The 19284-nt window shown below is 34.8% G+C and overlaps 2 protein-coding genes and 1 pseudogene across 4 annotated transcripts; 1 reads left to right on the plus strand and 2 right to left on the minus strand.

Annotated features, from left to right (window-relative positions):
• Positions 1–2135: 2135 nt before the first annotated feature.
• Positions 2136–6072, minus strand: LOC132174605 (LRR receptor-like serine/threonine-protein kinase EFR pseudogene; annotated as a pseudogene).
• Positions 6073–10434: 4362 nt separating this feature from the next.
• Positions 10435–13018, plus strand: LOC132174939 (Na-translocating NADH-quinone reductase subunit A). The gene is made up of 3 exons (XM_059586699.2): positions 10435–10711; positions 12346–12446; positions 12520–13018. The coding sequence occupies exons 1-3, from the start codon at positions 10660–10662 to the stop codon at positions 12796–12798; spliced, it is 432 nt and encodes a 143-aa protein (XP_059442682.2). The 5' UTR covers positions 10435–10659; the 3' UTR covers positions 12799–13018.
• Positions 13019–14282: 1264 nt separating this feature from the next.
• Positions 14283–17469, minus strand: LOC132174758 (Pyridoxal-5'-phosphate-dependent enzyme family protein). 3 transcript variants are annotated; one of them, XM_059586424.2, is made up of 6 exons: positions 17214–17469; positions 16916–16990; positions 16116–16259; positions 15150–15539; positions 14829–15064; positions 14283–14585 (listed from the first exon to the last, which is right to left on the minus strand). In XM_059586424.2, exons 1-6 carry the CDS (start codon positions 17424–17426, stop codon positions 14363–14365), a joined length of 1281 nt encoding a protein of 426 aa, XP_059442407.2. In that variant the 5' UTR covers positions 17427–17469; the 3' UTR covers positions 14283–14362. The 3 variants fall into 3 exon arrangements, 2 of the variants coding, with proteins under 2 accessions (XP_059442407.2, XP_059442408.2); XR_009439370.2 differs by having other exon boundaries at positions 14499–14585; positions 14735–15064; XM_059586425.2 differs by lacking the exon at positions 16916–16990.
• Positions 17470–19284: the final 1815 nt, after the last annotated feature.

Here is a 19284-nt window from a genome sequence, read left to right on the forward strand (position 1 = left end):
CAAATATCTTTTTAATAGAAATCGTGATTTTGTTTTAAATTCGCACTTTTTCAAATTAGCACCCTCTAATCAGCTTATGGAAATCGCAGATTTTTTTGCGATTTTAAAATTTGCGTTTTTAAAATCGCAATCTCAAACACCCTAAAATTGCGATTTGGTTTAAAATCGCAGATTATTTTTTTAAAAACGCACTCCCAAACGCACCCTTAGTCGAAGCTAAAGCCTACAATTATATGAAAACAGCCCAAATAAATGGTCCGACCCAATAGGTTTTTAGTATACAATCTAAGAAATGGTTAGCTTAAAATGACAATTTATTAGGTAGTCCAATACTCCAAAGGATTGGCTGCCTTTAAAAAAAAAAAAAGTCCGTTGGGGATAAGAGAACTTGTGAGCCAAAGTAAGAAGGATAACATTGATAATAATTGGACTAAAGTCACCGAAAAAGGTAACACCGCAATGTTTAACGAGAGAGATGTTTGGGGGCCGAGGCTTATATTTTTATTTTTATTTTTTTGATATGTCTGCACAAGGGAAGGAGGATGAGAATTCGAATTTGTGACATCCGCTTCATGAGACGTGCCTTCAGCCGATTGAACTATCCATTGAAAACGTCGCATTTGGATATGAAAAAGGCCTCTATAAGTAAAAAGATCTATGGATCTTAAGACATTTTTCTAATATAAGATTGTTTTTCAAGTTAGGTTGCATATCTTTTAAAATAAAATAATTAAAAACAAAAAAACCAGATGTGAAAGTGTGAAAACCCAAATCTGTCGGTGACTAAAAGGAGATTACTCACACACACATTCTTTAGGATAAGATTCATTTATTTTGATTGTATATATATATATATATATATATATATATATATTATATATATATATATATGATGCTACAACATATTCACCAATATTATATATGTATATAGTTAGTTAAAACAAAAATAAAACCTTGATTATAAAATAATTTATCTCGGTTTCACTTAAAATTGAGAGGACCGTACTCTCAAATTTTTCGAATGAGGATATCCTCTTTATTTTATGGTTATGATTTTATTTAATTGTATCGAATGGAGTACATGATGCTATCTACCACGTGTCCATTAACCCTTAAATTTTTAATAAATGTTTATTAAAGACTTATGAATATTGTCTCAATTTTGCTTGAAATGTTGAGGATCCTATTTCGCATTTTCCACCGTTGGATTTAAATAATGGGAAATTTCATGTGGGTACCACCTGCGACATTGACCACCATTCGCCTCATGCTCATAATTATAATCAAATCTAATTATGATAATCATATATTCAGCCCACATGATCTACCATGCCACGTTCCCATATTACCTTTTCTTGAAATGACTTAAGTCACCCTCAATCCTTTAACCAACGTAACGGAGTAAGAGGGGTAATTCGGGTATAAAGACAAAACCGGAAGAAAAAAAATAGAAAATAAAAGTTTCTGGAGGATTAATTCTAAATCTTTTTGTACAAAAAGATGTACAAACTATGTTCCAATTTTGTTTGTACATTTATTGGAAGAATTTATCTTTTTTTTTTTCTTTTTCTTTTTTTTTGGGGTGGGGGTAAGTAATATTACAACACTAAACAATAAAACAAAATACAAAAAGAAAAAGTGGGTCCCAATTCCACCAAGTCATATTATTTAATTTAATGTTTTATTCTATTATTTCTGAATTTCTAATTTCCCTTAGTTTTTATTTGTCTCAGCGTTACACTAGCTCTCTCTCTTTTCTCTCTCTATTTCTCTCTTCTCCCTCACTCTCTCGAGATCTCTATCTCCCTCTGTGTGTATTGAACAAGGGGATGAGAAAATGAAAATGTCCTCATTCGGTTCTAGTTTTAAACTCTTGAATTTACCCTTAAAATGTGATCCTATTCGAATGGCATTTTATCCCCATTCAAACGTACGTAATGGTATTTCGTTTCAGGAAGTGGAAGTCCATTGAGGTTGCACAAGTCACCACAAAAAGAATAAGAAGAATTATTGGGCTCATAAAATAATAGCTCCTGACATTATTCTCATACATTTTGGTGCATTAATATTCCACATGCTTAAATACATGTTTATAAGAAAAATATTGTCTTAAACATTTTAGACCAAAACTCGGTTTCATTTATTCTAACAAAATACATACTCGCACAAACAGCCAAGTCATTGCTCAACAAAGGCATTACAAAGAAGACTTTTCTGCAATTTGATCATTTCTTCACAAAGCTCCGTCTCCCTACAAAAGTAAAAGTTTAGTATATTTCTCATGTTGGAACATTTAGATAATTCACAGATACAAGAAACAAAAAAAAAAAATTAATTCACTTATAGGGTTATCTGCGGACTTAAAGAATTAGGATATCTTATAATTGGTTGCACAAATTGTATTGGGTAGCCACCACGAGTATAGGTGTGGGGCCTACATACCCCAGGCAGCTTGGAGTTTAGGGTCCACCTAACACATGTCGTGAGTGATTGGGCCATGTACTTGCCCTCTCTATGAGGCTGCTTGAATTGTGTGCAATTCGGACAATTAATCATAACAAATACCAATTCATGCTAAAATAAGGTGGCCGGAAAACCAATTAGGTGAATGTTTTGATCCTAATAATATCATTAGAAAGTCTAATTGTCTACCATTGGCTAAACTTCTAAATAGAAATTTGTAGTACCTTACCTTACAATAGGCTCTTATTCATGGAGCCCAACCTGTAGAAAAGCATTTTTGATCCGACATAATTCCCTGGTGACATCCCCCATATTCATTCTTTCTCTCGGCAATTCTAGTGAACAAGCAAGGCCTATCTTAAAAACTGAAAGTAGGCACTTTTGCATATTAGAATTCATCTGGCTTAAATTCATAACATGGACTCTTTCTTCTGCTATCTCAGTATCACTGTGACCATCGTTGTTGTGGCCATCTTCTTCAATTGCAATTGCCAATTCATTTACTTCTCTCGTGAGAAGATTTGGGTCCACAATTTGCACAAGTTTTTCTGGCAATCCCATATTAACGAAGTTATGAAGGTTGAAACCATCTTTGAACATTTTGTCAGTGGGTCTCTTTCTTGTGAACATCTCCAACACAAAAATCCCATAACTATAAACATCTCCTTGTGTTGATACCTCACCACCCATTCCATATTCTGCAATTCATACATTTCATATGCACAGTTAACATGACAACGATTATAATAGTTGTTTAATACGTAATTTAAAAGAGTTGGGATTCATATCATATTCCAAAGTTACATATATATTTGATTGTTTTAGAAAATATGTGAAAAAGTATGTATTTTACAATCAAAACTTGTGAATTTTTTTAAGTTGATCAAAATTAATGATCATGAATTAAAGGATTTAAGATCAAAGTAATTATGTACCTGGAGCAGCGTAGCCAATAGTACCCTTTATTCCAATCGTGCTAGTTTGATTTTGAGAAACATCATTTGATGTAGAGAGGATTCTTGCCAAACCAAAATCACTTACTTTAGCAATCATGCCATCTTCAAGAAGAACATTGCTTGGCTTTAAATCGCAATGAATGATTGGTGTTTCGCAATGATCATGAAGATAATGTAGTGCAGAAGCTACATCAATTGCAATATTAAGTCTTTGAAGAAGATTCAAATATCTTGGTGGATTTTCATTGTCTCTATCTTGGTGCAGCCACTTGTCTAAGTTTCCATTTGCCATGAATTCATAAACCAGAGCTTTGAATTCATTGCCATTATAGTCCATGCTGGAGCAACAAGTTAAGATCTTAACGAGATTACGATGTCGTATATTTCTTAACGCATTGCATTCGGCCATGAAACTCTTGGAAGCTCCTTTTTGTTGAAGGTTCAATACTTTCACAGCAACTGTCTTTTTTTCCTTCTCAAGAATTCCTTTATATACAGAGCCAAAACTACCGGATCCAATTAAATTGTTAGGAGAAAATCCGCCAGTCGTTTGATAAAGCTCCTTGTATGAAACATTTGAAAGTTTGTTGGTTTTGGGGAGTGTAGAAGATGATTCTTTTTTTGATTTTCTCCTCCTATGAAGGACAAGAAAGGATGAAAGTAGAAGGAAACATAAAACCCCACTAACAATGATGGCAGATAATTTGAATACATGAGATTTTCCTCGCTTCATAACTTTGAATATTTCACATGCTTGCAGTTGCAGTTCTGGGATACCTCCACAAAGCTTTTTATTTCCTATCACTGATATTGCACTAGCATTTTGGAATACTCCCTCCATTGGCACCTCGCCTACCAAATTATTAAATGAAAGATTCAAATGCCGTAGAACAGAGACATTTTGTAGATCTTTAGGAATTGTTCCCGACAAATGGTTTCGTGAAAGATCTGCATAGTGAAAGTCTTTCAAGGAAGCTAGAGATAGAGGTATGTTTCCTTCAAATGAATTACCCTCCAAGTAAAGTTTTTGCAAACTCGAGCAATCTCCAATGGCTGTAGGAATCTCACCAAACAAATTGTTTTCAGAGACATCCAAGTGCAAAATATTTTTCAAATTGCCTACTTCCACGGGTAGGGTGCCTGTCAAGGAGTTGTGTGATAAGTAGAGTCCTAGTAATTGGGAAGAAAGAATCGTTTTGGGTATGGCTCCACTAAGGTTATTTTCATAAATTGATAAGAATTGCAAATTTTTGCAGCTTCCTAAACTTGATGGAATGCTCCCTTCCAATTTGTTCTCATATGAATACAATTGGGCCAATTGAGTGAGGTTACCTAGAGAGGATGGTATGTGCCCCGACAATCTGTTTCCAAACATAACCAATGCTTGCAGCTTATGTAACTTGCCAAAATAAGTGGGAATGGTGCCTGTGAAGAGGTTTTCCCCCATGTAGAGGGTAGTTAAGTTGATGAGATTCTCTAATGCTGCAGGAATAATTCCAGATATTTGATTGAAACCAATATTTAAAAAGCTGAGTTGCTTTGACAAATTTCCTATAGAATTGGGTAAACTACCTCCAAAATTGTTTTCAGAAAAATCTAGCTTTTCCAGTTTGGTGCAATTTCCCAAAGATGTTAAGAAATCTAAGTCCTTGGATGAATTACTTCCAAGATTATTCAATCCAATATCTAGCCACTGGAGATTTAGCAGGTTTCCTAGATCAGTTGGAACTTGTCCCACAAAATGGTTTTGGGAAAGACCAAGTTTTTCCATACGAGAAAAATTGGATAGTGAAACTGGGATTGGACCAAAGAATTGGTTGGGATTGATGCCAAAAACTTGGAGATTAGGGAGAGTGAGGCCTATGTTGGATGGAAGAGTGCCATTAAGTTGGTTTTCTCCGGCATAAATGATCTTCAAAGTTGATATATTGTAAAGGGAATACGGGAACGTACCAAAAAGATTATTGACCACAACTCCAAAGTAAACTAACCTTTGCAAATGAGCAATTTCATCTGGAATAATTCCCACGAGATTATTGAGCGAAAGGTCGAGTTTTTGGAGCGAAGAAATATTCCCCAAAGAAGGCGGGATGCCTCCTGTCAAGTTATTTTGGAAAACATCAAGGCTTACGAGCTTCAACAATGAGCCGAGCTCAATGGGAATTCTCCCAATAAGCTGGTTCCTAAAAAAGTGGATATATCTTAGTTCAGGACAGTTGGAGAAGTTGCTTGGAATTTCCCCTGTCAATGAGTTATTGCTAAGATTGAGACGCTGCAGCCGGAATAGATGAGTGACTTGTCGTGGAATTTCATCTTGTAACAAGTTGTCTGAGAGGTTGACCACCCTAAGGAAGCTGAGGTTGCCGATGAAAGGTGAAATTGATCCACTTAACGAATTGCCACGTAGGTCCAAGGCCGTAACTCTTTGATGCTTCCGGCTGCATGTAATTCCGTGCCAGCGGCAGAAGTGGATGGAATCATTCCAAGAGAGGAAGACGTTAAATGGGTCAATGGGTAACAATTCTTTGAATTTGAGCAAAGCCAAACGATCAGTATCGTTTGTTGGAGCAGCGGCAGCAGCAGAAAAGAGAAGAATGACTCCAAGGCATGCCGTGCATTGCAGTGCACGTAAGTTGTGGCTATGAAGCTTCATTGGAGTGGGGGAAGGGAAGGAGAGTATTTGTGAAATCTCTCGTACAACTTTCAAAACACAAGAAGCTTTTTTTTAGTACTTAACAGAAAAACTACAAATTACAATAATTGATCGGGCAACTCAATCAAAAAGTCACCCCAGCCCATTTTCAAAGTTGGCAGCGTCATTAGATTTATTAGCACGAAGACCAAGAAAATAAACCACCACCGTAATATATGGTGTGTCAAAATTGACATAACCAAAAAATTTTAAAAAGAGCACAAAATTATAAAAGTTTCGCAATCCTCTCCAAACCCCAAAAGACGGACATAAAGACTTTTAAACACAAAGAAAATAACAACATTAAAACAAAAATAAGACTAAAGTCCAAAACAAACTGCAAGCAAAAGGAAATAAATAATACACAGACTTGTTGGCTGAAAGGTCGGAGGAAGTGTCTTTCACGCGTTTGACTTTTTTTTTTGGGAAAATAAATCGATCTTAAACCGTGTGAATCGGATCAGGATTTACTTAAATTCTTAAGAAATTTCAATTTCTTGAATTTTAAATTTAGGCCGTTCATTTTTTATCTAAAAGTCATTATTCTGTCACGTATTCTATTACTAATAAAATAATAAAATTTTATTATTTTATTAGTAGTGAAATATGTCACATAACAATAACCTTTAAATAAAAAACATACGGCCTAGAAATTCCATAAATAATAATTTCAGTGGATTCAATCCGTGTGAATCCTATTCTCTCCTTCAAATCCACTCTTTCCCATTATTGGGACTTTTCAAAGAGCAATAAAAGCACGTAGCTATCGTAATTAATCTGTGCCTCGGATTCCGTGACCGACCTGGAGTGCTACATGGACCCTCCGATCGTTGGTCAAGCTGATTCCTTGGAAGGAGAAAATGAAAATGTCCTCATTCGGTTCTATGTTTTAAACTCTTGGATTTACGCACAAAATGTGACCCCATTCGAATGACATTTTATCCCCGTTCAAACGCAATACTTCATATCGCAATAAATGTGCGTCAAATCTCACATAACTCCTACATGTAGACAATTTGGACCGTTGATCTTCACTTAACACTCCAACATGTAATGACACGTGGAGATGCATCTCATTCAAACAAATTTCTTCTTTTTTTTTTTTTGTTGGAACGCGCTTTCTTGCATTCTAATCTTGACTACCCAATATTTTTCCGTGCATGTGCCCTTCTGGTCATCGCATTCAAACCGTCTTGCTCCATTTGCATAGCATGCCCCTTATTCGAATTTCTAAGGCCACTAATCTATAATGTTTTTTCTTCATTTTAGATCAAATGGCATACAAGTCTGAAGAGAAAGGAAGATCTAAATCTAAATCTTCATTTTTTTCCTTTCACGGTAGCAGTGTTTGGTGTCTTCTTTATAGGTTTTACCGGTCTCCGTTTCTAGCGAGTTGCTTTAGATCTAATTTGTAGATCTAAATCTAAATCTAGTCTCTTAAACCTTAAATCTGATTATCTTCTTCGGCCAATATATGTTTTTCAAATGGATGTCTACGATGTTATGCTCTTTCGCGGCAGCTTGTGGGGTTTTTGTTGTTTATTTTTTATTTTATTTGTCATGGCCTTCGAGTTGAAGATAGAGTAGATTGATGTGGGAGCTTAACTCTCACGGCTGGATTTTTGGTTTCTAGTTGTTTTTTATTTTTGTTTTGTATTTAGGCTATCTATGTCCTATATCTAGTCGACTCGAAGCAGATTTGTTCTTTAAATGTAATTTTACATGGATTAGCGGAAACTTGAAGTCATTTTTATGACTTTGTAACCTTCATAGTTTTTTGCTATGATTTTTCAAAACTGTATGCTTTATGATGTAAGAGCTTTATGCTCATGAAATTTCATAAATAGAAGTTTCATATTTTTCAAAAAAAAAAAAAAATGGCATACAAGTCTCGATGTGCTCTATCTAATTTCACCAAAATATATTTTTATTTTATTATTATTGATTTATAACTCTCAATTTTTTCATACTTATTTACACGAGGTGCTACATTGACTTGGGGGGTGGTTGCATCACTCTTGAACCATCAGGGTGGTCATGAGTCGTGACCACTCCCAAAAGCCACTAAGAGTGATCGTTACTACCTTATGAGCTATTGGGGGTGGTACAACCAGTCTCATAGAGGAGTGGGATCATGGATAGTTTGGGGTAGAAGACGGTTATAATTTTTTTTGAACGAAAATTTAAAGATTTCATTGATTAAAGATCATATGTATAATGCTCTTACAGAGTCTTACAGAACAAAGCATAAAGTTCTGCAAAATCATAACCACATGCTACAAGGTTACAAAGTCACGGATATAAACAAAAATTCTTACAATCAAATGCTATCTATGATTTCAATCTTCTGTTTCTGACTTGTCAATTTAATTAATTAATAACTAATATGATAAATGCTATTTAAACAGCCACATAAATTTATGAAGAAAGTTATAATAAAAAACTATAATATTCTGAACATTTACTTATAGGAATATGTCATTTACGCTTATGTAAAATAGTAGCATTTGTCTTTTCCTTAAGTTTTACTCAATGTCTTTCCGACCAAAATAGCAGCAAATATCCAAAACATAAAGACTTTACCTCTCATAACTATTATAAAAAGAAATCGTAATAATGACTTTAAAATATCATTGAGCGAGCGTCACATGAAGGCTCATGCCATGCACGTCTAAAGGGTATAGTGGAAGAGAATAAAAAAATAAAAAAGATAGTGATGCAGCTTAGTGGAAGCTAAAGCCTACAAATATATGGAAACTGCCCAAATAAATGGTCCGACCCAATAGATTTTTAATATACAATCTAAGAAATACAAGGGTATAGTGGAAGAGAATAAAAAAAAAAAAACATTTTTTTTAAGCAATACAAGGGTATAGTGGAAGAGAATAAAAAAAATAAAAAAGATAGTGATGCAGCTTAGTGGAATCTAAAGCCTACAAATATATGGAAACCGTCCAAATAAATGGTCCGTTCCAATAGATTTTTAGTATACAATCTAAATAATGGTTAGCTTAAAATGACAATTTATTAGGTAGTACAATACTCCAAAGGATTGGCTGCCTTAAAAAAAAAAAAAAAAAAATGACCGTTGGGGATAAGAGAACTTGTGAGCCAAAGTAAGAAGGATAACATTGATAATAATTGGACTAAAGCCACCGAAAAAGGTAACACCGCAATGTTTAACGAGAGAGATGTTTGAGGGCTGAGGCTTAGTGAATGAATGTCGCATTTGTTTTTTTTTTTTTTACATGTTCGCACATAAGAAGGAAGAAGAGAATTTGAATTAGTGACATCTGATTTATAAGGCGTGACTCCAGCCGATTGAGCTACTCTTTGAGAACGTCGCATTTGGATATGAAGTAAGTAAAAAGGGGCATGACTATGAAAATCTAGATGAGAATGTGGAGGAGGCTATGGATCTTAGACATTTTTCTAATATAAGATTGTTTTTCAAGTTAGGTTGCATATCTTTTAAAATAAAATAATTAAAAAAAAAAAAAAACAGATGTGAAAGTGCGAATACGCAAATCTGTCGGTGACTAAAAGGAGATTTATTCCCATAATAATTACTAAACTCAGACACACATTCTTTATGATAAGATTCATATATATATATATATATATATATATATATATGATGCTATGTCATTTAAAAATTGTATATGACGCTACAATATATTTATCATGAAATAATGAAATATTATATACATTGTTAGATACAATAAAAATAAAACCTTGATTATAAAATAATTCATCTCCGTTTCACTTAAAATTGAGAGGATCGTATTCTCAAATTTTTCTACAAAGATCCTCTTTATTTTATGGTTATGATTTTATTTTATTGTATCTAATGGAGTACATGGTGCTATCTACCACATGTCCATTAACCCTTAAATTTTTAATAAATGTTTATTTAAAAACTTATGAATATTAATAACATTGTATGAAAGTAGAATAAAGTTTAAGTATGAAGCATTACTCTACAATAAAATGGTTCCGCTAGACTTTGCTTGAAATGTTGAGATCCTATTCCGCATTTTCCACCGTTGGATTTAAATAATGGGAAATTACATGTGGGTACCACCTCCGACATTGACCACCATTAGCCTCATGCTCATAATTATTATCAAATCTAATTATGATAATCATATATTCAGCCCACATGATCTACCATGCCACGTTCCCATATTACCTTTTCATGAAATGACTTAAGTCACCCTCAATCCTTTAACCAACGTAACGGAATAAGAGGGGTAATTCGGGTATAAAGACAAAACCGGAAGAAAAAAATAGAAAATAAAAGTTTCTGGAGGATTAATTCTAGGGTTAGGGTTTGGATGACTTTGTTTTTTCTTCTTCCAAATTGGGGGGAGTCTTTGGGTTTTTAGACTTTTAGTTATAAAGCTCTCAGCTTTGGGTTTTCAGTGTGAGACTCGCACAAGCTTTTTTGGTTTTCTTGGGATTCGTGTGGGTGGTGATTTGCTGTGTGATCTTTCTCTGGGCTTTAACGCCCTGAGGGCCGTTGAAATCCATGATCATCAGCGTTCCATGGACCCGTCTCCAGCGCCAACCACTCCTCCAGTTGAAGAAGATGAGTGGGGTAACACATTTTTTTAAAAAAAATTTGTCAGTGATCCCTTGTTTGGTTGCTGAGAAGGTGTAGGAAAATGAAAGGAAAGTCGGAAGTTTTTTCGGGGTTTCCCCATTGGACATAATTGTTTATATCCTACTGTGTCATGCTTTATGAATAGTATTCGATTTGGTATCTTTGATTTCACTATGCATGTCGTTTTCATTGTAGTGGCATTGCCATTGAAGTTGTGATTTGGGTTTTAGTTTGTGGGTTTTGTTAATTTTTTACTGGAGGCTTTCTGATTTGGTATTGCGTGAAGATTATGAACTGGGAACTTTTTATTTGATGTGATCTCTGAGTTTTAGATTCCATTGTGCTCAAGTTTGTCATTTTGACCTTATCACTGCTGAATTGGTATCATTCACCATTATTTTTCTGGTTGTGGGCATTAATTTTTATACATTTCAATTTGCAAAAGAGTTTTGCTTCAACAAACGAAATGTAGATAAGTCGAAATATTTAATTGTAAAATTAAGACTTGAAGTCTTAATATTGTTTGTAGTAGCCGTATGGGCACATATCTCATGTACCAATATAATTCTTACTTAACCAATAAAAAAAAATCTGAGATATTGATATAGCTGGATCAAGGAACTTAGATACAAATCTGAAAACAGAGTTCAGTTTTATCTGAATTTACTAAGAAAATGGTTTGGTTCAAATTTTGTTTTCTTTCAATATTTCCATCACATAATATAGATTGAGAATTGTGGCTTACTAATTATCTATATACACTTCTGAAGTAATTACGTTTATTTAATGGGAATATCTGCAAAATGTTAAATGACTTAATTAACATGGGCAAACATAGGTAGTTTAGGTTATAGTTGTCAGTTTGACGGGAACATCATAAATATAAGGTTTGATTGCCAAAACCTTTTACAGTGTGCTTTTTGCTTTTTGGTTGTGATGTGGCATAAGGGGCGAAAGTAGTTATGAGTGATTTGTGTAATGCTACATACTACACCCCCATCCCACTACTATCTCACTATACTTACGTGGCATTGTCAATCTACCATTGGATTTTTTTTTTTCTTGTCCTTTTAACAACGTATGATCTAACGGGTGATTGCCAATGTGACGTCAGCATAATGAGATAGTAGTAGGATGTGGGGTGTAGTAAGCAGCAAAAAAAGAAAAAAGCTACCCTAAAAAGCGTTATCAAACGAGCCATGTTTCTTGCATAGATGCATACTCTAGGCCATGATTGCCAATATATTTTGCATTATGTAGAATCATCTGTCAATATGTGATTGTTCTCGATGCATATTCCTAAGAGTGAAGCACATATGATGGTAATGGCAATCAGGAGGCAGCTAGGGAGGGAGGTTGACAGAGTTCTGACCTTGTGGTATCCCTGGTAGTTTGTGTTTCACGGATGGATTTGGTAGTTCAAATTACTTACTGTAACAGTGATGTAGATATGATGGTAATGGTAATAAGCAAGCAGCTGTTTTTAAAATTTTCTGTGACCTGTTTATCTGTGACCCATCACCATTAATTATACCAGCTTCTTTGTTGTCATCTGTGTTAACTTCTATAAATTTTTTTTGAGGTGTTTCTGATATACTGACATGGATATTTGGCTTTTATTGCATTAGACACCGATGGGTTTGTGATCCCAAGCCTGGAAATAGGGGACCCTGATCAACATAGGCATGATGTTTCAGAAGTAGAAGCCTCAAAACCTCCTTCTCCAAAGGTTAGCTGCAAGCATCCTAAACTCTAAAAATGAGGAAAGATTGCAGAAAAGTGAGTTAATTGCACTTGTGCAGGCCAAAAAAGAAGAGAACATCTACCTAGGGCCGCACGGGGCGCCCCCGTCACAGTCAAAGCAGCAGGAGCTGAATTCTGCTGGTCGTAAGCAGAAGTTCAAACTGAAATTGAAGGAAGCAGATCGGAGGACCAGTGGGACAGGTCGGGAGAATAAGTTAGAAAGTCTGCGAGAACTTGTGGGGGGTGGCAAATCAACTGCCAACGTGAAGGGCTCTTCCAGGGATTGGCTAGACCCACATTGCCATGAGTCTCAGTTTGAGAAGCGGAATCCCCAGTGAGTGGACTCTCTGATGGCTTCTCCAACTTGGCAGAAGGCTATTTTGAGCTTCCTCTTTTCAGTCTCTGAAGACTAAACTTATTAATGTTATGCATTCTGACAATAAATTTTCAACTGGGCCTTTGATTGCTCAGTTGCTACAGATGATTTTAGTTACAGTTGGTTGTTTGCCACTGATTTTGAACTTCACCTAGTTATGTATCAATGCTGAAGATTGCTTATGTCGTGCCCGGATTGAGTAATGGTGAATACATGTTTTAGCATATACACAAAACCGTGCGCAAGTTGCAAGCAGATCCAACAATCTTTGAAGGGAAGGAGAAGTTGGTAACATGGCTGACAATTTTTTATATGATCCACGAATTTGATATGAATTTAACACAAAATTAGCGAATTAATGTTGAAAAGTCTGATTCGTTTAATTAAGTAGGTCCGGTTTAGGTTGACTTATATAGTCTTATATCTGTTTCGACATGACTTAAACTTTGACACTCGACAATTAGGGTTGCAAATTTTTTATGACCTGCAAATTCATCATGATTTAAACATATAATTAGTAAATTAAAGTTGAGAGGTTTGATGTATTTAATTAAATTGGTCGAATTAAAGTAACTTGTATAGTTTTAAATCTATACATTGACATGCTCTAAACCCAATCGTTGAAGTCAAAGCTTTACAGCTAAATGACTGGATGCAGTTAGTTATAATAATATTCTCAATAGTTCAATCCTCTTTGGCTAATTGCTTTAACGACAATCGTGGGAGTTGGGGGCTCATATGTTCATTTAAGGATGCAAAGCAATACTTATATCACGTCCTTTAAAGATGTAAATGATGAAAAAAATAGGAGCTTGAAACCACAATGCAACTGCGCTGCGCAATTGCATATCCAACCGTTCTAGGCACATCAACAGGCAGAGTTTAGTTGCCAAGAGGGCTTCACGGTTCACAATGGCTCTTAGCATTTATCCCTCCAGTGAACCCCCCCTTTTTTTTTTTTTTTCTCTCGACAAAATACTCTTAATCATTCATGTGAATTTGAGCCAAAAATACATTGAATGACCCAAAAATTATATATAACTGGTATCATTGCAGTTGACTCATTACTCTTGACAAAATGATTTTAATCATCCTTGTATAGTTCTATACACTTATCCTAACAGAAAGAAATGTGTCTAATCCTGCTCTAGTATTACTGGTCCAGCAAGTTGTCACCCTAAAAAATTCAGATGACATCTCTGATGGCCAAGAGAGATAAACACTCATGCTTTCACTTTCACCATCAACCTTAAATATGAATAATTTGACTCTTCGCACTAGATTTCACACTGGTTGACGTATTGTGTTTTAAGTAACTTCTCATGTAAGTTACTTAAAAGAATAAAAGTGTTAGCCACTTAAAACACAACACAACAACCAATATGAAAATCTAGTACAAAGTACCATTACTCCCTTAAATATAGAACTTTGATGGAGAAATACAACTGCATAGGGCTGCTGGGCCGGTCAAACTTTGGATCGAAGTGATGAGAAACATCAGAGTCAAAACTTTAGGTTACACTAACTCATTTGATGCCCAAAAACTCTAATCCTGTTGCCTTGGGTGTCAATCCATTTTGAGACAGATACTCATCATTGTAAAACTTGCTCAGATGCCTCATCCCACTGTCACAAAGAATAGTTACAATAGTGTGACCAGGGCCGATGGACTGTGCCACTCTGACAGCTCCAACACAATTCATAGCCGATGAACTTCCAAGAAAGAGCCCGTCATTCTTCAAAAGAAACCTGATAAAAGTTCAAGCAGGCATGGCAAAAATTCACAAAGATTAGTTTGTTTTGTAGCCAAATGAACGGGTGAAAAGAGGGTTCTTTTATGTTCCATCATCTGACAAATATCAAATTGAAATTCTGAAAGAAAAATTAGAGCACAGTACAGTAGGATCTGCAAAGCAACACCCCGTGGTAGAACTGGCACAGTTTTGTTCTCATTAGTTTGATTTTGAGCTCTCAGCAAAGCATATCACTGACCTAGACATTTCAACAGCCTCCATGTCTGTGCCTCTAAAAGCCCCATCAAGTTTTGCCATCAAGAAATTCTGTGTCAACCTGTTGATTCCAATTCCTTCTGTTATTGTGTCAAACGGATTCTTTAATCTGCGACCTTCAGCCTCCTCTCTAGTGTACATCACCCCTCTTGTTACCTTATTGAACAAACCAGAACCAGGAGGATCTACCAGGAAGGACTTGATGTTTGGAACTTTTTCCTGTTGAATATATGTAATAAGGGATTTATTGAATAATTTAATACAATACCAATGACAAAATTAATTGAGGGGAAAATAAATTGACCTGGAGAAACTTGGAAACACCAGCCACAGTCCCTCCTGTGCCTGCAGCTGCTACAAATGCGTCCAAATTACCGCCAGTCTGTTCCAAAATCTCAGGCCCGGTACCCTCATAGTGTGCTCGGAAGTTTGCAAGATTTTCAAACTGATCAGCAAAGAAGCCACCTCTACTATTATTCAATAAAGCTGAACTTTGTTTCTCTTCATCGGATGTGTAACCATTGATTTGCTTTACGGGTTTGCCATCCATTTGGTCAGATTTTCTATGCTTTGATGCCACCTCATTTGCTTCCAGTGCTCTTCTCCGTGCAATATTGACATAGTGGTCTCTGTGTGTAATTGACACGGGTCTTACCCTTTCAACAGTAGCTCCAAGGGCTTCAAGTATTTGAGACTGAGATATATTTGCAAAACAGAAACAAAATTAAGTATGTTGCAGTTCATCAAAGAGCGGCAAAAGAATGCTACATAATACAAAAGTGGCTAAGCAGGTAGTCATTGATATCCTACAACTTTTCTGCACCAGGCTAACATTTTTAATAAAATCTAAAAATGCTTCACTGTTCAGACACCTACAACCCACTGGATTGCTACCTTTGAAAACATATGTGGATAACTGACTACTATAATATGTCAAGAGAAGAATAGAAGACAATTCTTTCTTAATCTTTCTTGCAGCACAATTATAACCAACTAAATTGCCTATGTTGCAGATATTCTTGCGCAAGATGCTAAGAGAACGAAACAATTTTAACATGTTGAACTGGAAGCAAGGCATGATCATCATTGTTCAAGGAAGATTATTTATTTCAAATATACCTATATATGCAGTGCTGCTATCAAATGGCCTACGATGCAGATATTCCCACACAAGTCAATAATATAGATGAAATCTTGAACGTTGTAGCAGCAATAAGAGAATGTAACTGGTCAAGGAACTCTGCTCATTGAAGATACATTCTATATATACCTTCTCGATAGCAGCATCATCAGGGATAACCACATGGCATTTGCATCCATAGGCAGGAGCAACTGTAGCAAGGCTGATGGCAGTGCTGCCAGCGCTCCCCTCAGTAACAACTCCACCTTGAGCTAGCTCCCCAGATTCCAAAGCCTGCATAGAGCCACAAATTGGAAGGCATAATAAAATAAAACCAACACTAATGATCAACAAACACAACATCTTAGGCTAAAAGCCATATTTTTATCTCACAATGTTGAAGTGACAGTTCCAACCAACCCTTGGATTGATTAAAAAGAAAAGTCCAAAGGTTTATTGGGACTGTTATATTAACATTGTAGGATAGTTGTACAATAAAAATGTAGTACAATAATAATAATAATTAATTTGCTTTGGTACTATACAACTAGGCATTGATATCACAAATTGCTCATTACCTACCAGAGCTTTCACTCATATTTAGCATTATTCCATCATTTCACAAAGCAAAATACCACTTCAACCAATTAAGATAGCGTAGAAACCAGCACTCAAAAAACAATTTCGAGATTCGTAGTGTTACCAATTCGAGCAAGAGAGTAAGTGAAATTAAAATAGCTTCTTCTTCAACTTTGGATGCAGGAAAGGAAAAGCAATCTAATTTCTGCCTGGTGGTTTTGTAAAAATAAAGTATTCAGAATATTCTCAACGAAGCTAAATGCTTATATTAAGCCTAGTTGGCTGCATATTCTAGTTTGTTTTCAACTTTCTTTTTCTTTTTCCTATTTTCCCAACATCTAAACAAAGAATCAAAAGTAATAGTAATTTACCTCTTCAATAATTTTCACGGCAACTCTATCTTTCACACTCCCTCCTGGATTCAAAAACTCGCACTTCCCAAGAATCTGAACAACCCCACAAACAAAAGCTAAAGTTTTTCCTTCCTTTAATCTTTGGCACATAAAAATTATATCGAAACGAAAAGTAAACGAGACCAATATAATAAAATAAAATAAAAATAAAAATAAATAAATAAATAAACCAAAAAATAAATACAAGCGAAAATCAAAGAAAACCCAGGTGATAAAATCAAAGGAAAATTGAAAAGTCGATAGCTTTATCGCATACTTCGCAACCAGTGGCTTCAGAGAGGCTGTTGATGCGAATCAAGGGGGTGTTGCCAATGGCATCAACAAGGCCATTTCTGGCCTTTTTCTTCTTCTTCTTTGAGAGGCGCAAGATGGTCTTTTTGGAGCTGAGCAAGTGAGAGAGCATGACCATGGAGAAGATGGAGATTGCAGCAGCAACAACAATACCGCCTGTGGTTCTCACGGGTGCCATTGTTTGTTGGAGTTTCGAACCCGAGGCATCGGACCTAAAAGTTTCAAATTACTACACTTTTTTTTTTCTAATATATTTATTTTTAAGCATACCTTTACTATTATTTATAAATTAATGGTTCAAATTACATTATTTTACTGTTTAATTTAAATTATATAAATCATTTAATTTAATAAAATGATTGAAAGTTTAATAAATCTATAATCTTATAACATTCCCAGCAGACTTCCTATAAGGTAGTCAGTTTCGTACGTGTAGGGAATATGTCCAAAAAATCGCAAAAAAGATTCCACAGTAGATTCCTTAAATGAGCTTCAACCATGAAAATTGCTACAATGGAACCCAAAGTATAAGATTTCACTATTGCAATCCTTATGATTATTAAAATAATAATAATAAAAAAAAACATTTCTCTCCCTTCTCTACTTTCTCCTTTTACGATTCTCTCTCCTCTCATATATATAATATAATATTTTTTTTAAAAAAAAAAAAACAAATATTTTAATGATATAAGAAATGATTAAATGATATAAGAGAAGTTATTTGAGTGTATTTTGACATAGAGAAGTAAAAAATAATTTGGATCCTTAAATGTAGGAAATATGACGAGGAAGCTGCTGAAAATACTCTTAATTTTGATTTGGTGTTTAAGGTGGTGATCGGTGGCCCTTTAATCTTTATACAATGCCTTATGCATATTCATGTGTTCACTCTCACGAGTACTAACTTGGAAATTACTATTAGATGAAATAATAAATGAAAGTACAAGTATAATATAATTTAATTGTGAATTTTTATTGTTATACCGGTGAATATCCACTTGAAAGTATTTATAACATTTATATAACACTCATCTTTTATTTCTGAAAAATAGTTAGTTAGACTTTTTAAAGAAAGTTTAGGTTAAACCTTTCTGTGTATATTTATGAAAATGGTTATTGGTTGCTTATCATGTGGCGGATTTCAATTGTTTCGATTAGTTTTCATGAAATAGGCGGTCCTATTATTGGTAACTCATAAGATCAACACAATTTTTTTGGACCCTTCATTTTAAATGAAGGGTCCAGATCATGTCAATAATCCTACAAAGAGTTTGCCTAAAAAAAAAAAAAAAAAAAAACCTCTCTTCTAGATCCTGTAAGAAAGCATGTGTCCATTCTTTATAGAATAAATGTTTTTTAAAAAATAATAAAAAAAAAAAAAATGAGAAGATGAGTCAGAAATGTGCAACACATCTATACAAGTGTGATGAGAACTTTTCAAGATGCTGCATGGGCCAATTGGACGCAGTTTCAAACCAAACAGAAGGTGTCAACTTCAACGGTCATTCATTGTGGTTTTAATGTCTATAGACATGTCACTTCAGAAGAAGTATGATATGGAGAGATCCGGTTAATGCATTTATAAGAGTATGTTTGTCCCTAACATTTGTTCATACAAATAGACAATTTTACCGTTCTAAATATGCTGACAAGATGCTCGAGGATCCGTTTCCGTCACTTTAAGGTAAGATATGCTTAATGTAAACCAATCCACTCTTATTCCTCATAGCATTTGTGATGTTACCTAAAAATCCAGGGAGCACACAAACTTTGGATCTCAGCAAAATGGACCCTTTTCATCTCTTTTTGGTTTAATGCATCCTAAAAGCTTAATCACGGTATTACCGCCGTGCAAGTTCAAACTTTTCTTCAATAAATCAGGTTTATAGTGTAAAGTATTTAACTGAAATAAAAAATAAATTATAAATGTAATACCCATTACCCGAATTTGCATTGAGTGTGTAAATTATAAAAGCATTCACCGTATTAAGTTTTATTAGGTGATTCTATATTTTATAAATGATTATAATGAGTTT

This window comes from Corylus avellana, chromosome 3 (assembly GCF_965113065.1).
Source record: "Corylus avellana chromosome 3, dhCorAvel1.hap1.2, whole genome shotgun sequence".
Classification (NCBI taxonomy): domain Eukaryota; kingdom Viridiplantae; phylum Streptophyta; class Magnoliopsida; order Fagales; family Betulaceae; genus Corylus; species Corylus avellana.

Excerpts from the sequence above, each read along its gene's own strand:
- LOC132174939 (XM_059586699.2), top strand. The coding sequence starts at position 10,660 with ATGGACCCGTCTCCAGCGCCAACCACTCCTCCAGTTGAAGAAGATGAG. Across the intron at positions 10,712-12,345 it reads AGTTGAAGAAGATGAGTGGG|ACACCGATGGGTTTGTGATC; the intron begins GTAACACATTTT and ends TTATTGCATTAG. Across the intron at positions 12,447-12,519 it reads CAAAACCTCCTTCTCCAAAG|GCCAAAAAAGAAGAGAACAT; the intron begins GTTAGCTGCAAG and ends GCACTTGTGCAG.
- LOC132174758 (XM_059586424.2), bottom strand. The coding sequence starts at position 17,426 with ATGGCACCCGTGAGAACCACAGGCGGTATTGTTGTTGCTGCTGCAATC. Across the intron at positions 15,540-16,115 it reads ATGATGCTGCTATCGAGAAG|TCTCAAATACTTGAAGCCCT; the intron begins GTATATATAGAA and ends AATATATCTCAG. Across the intron at positions 14,586-14,828 it reads GAGGCTGTTGAAATGTCTAG|GTTTCTTTTGAAGAATGACG; the intron begins GTCAGTGATATG and ends AACTTTTATCAG.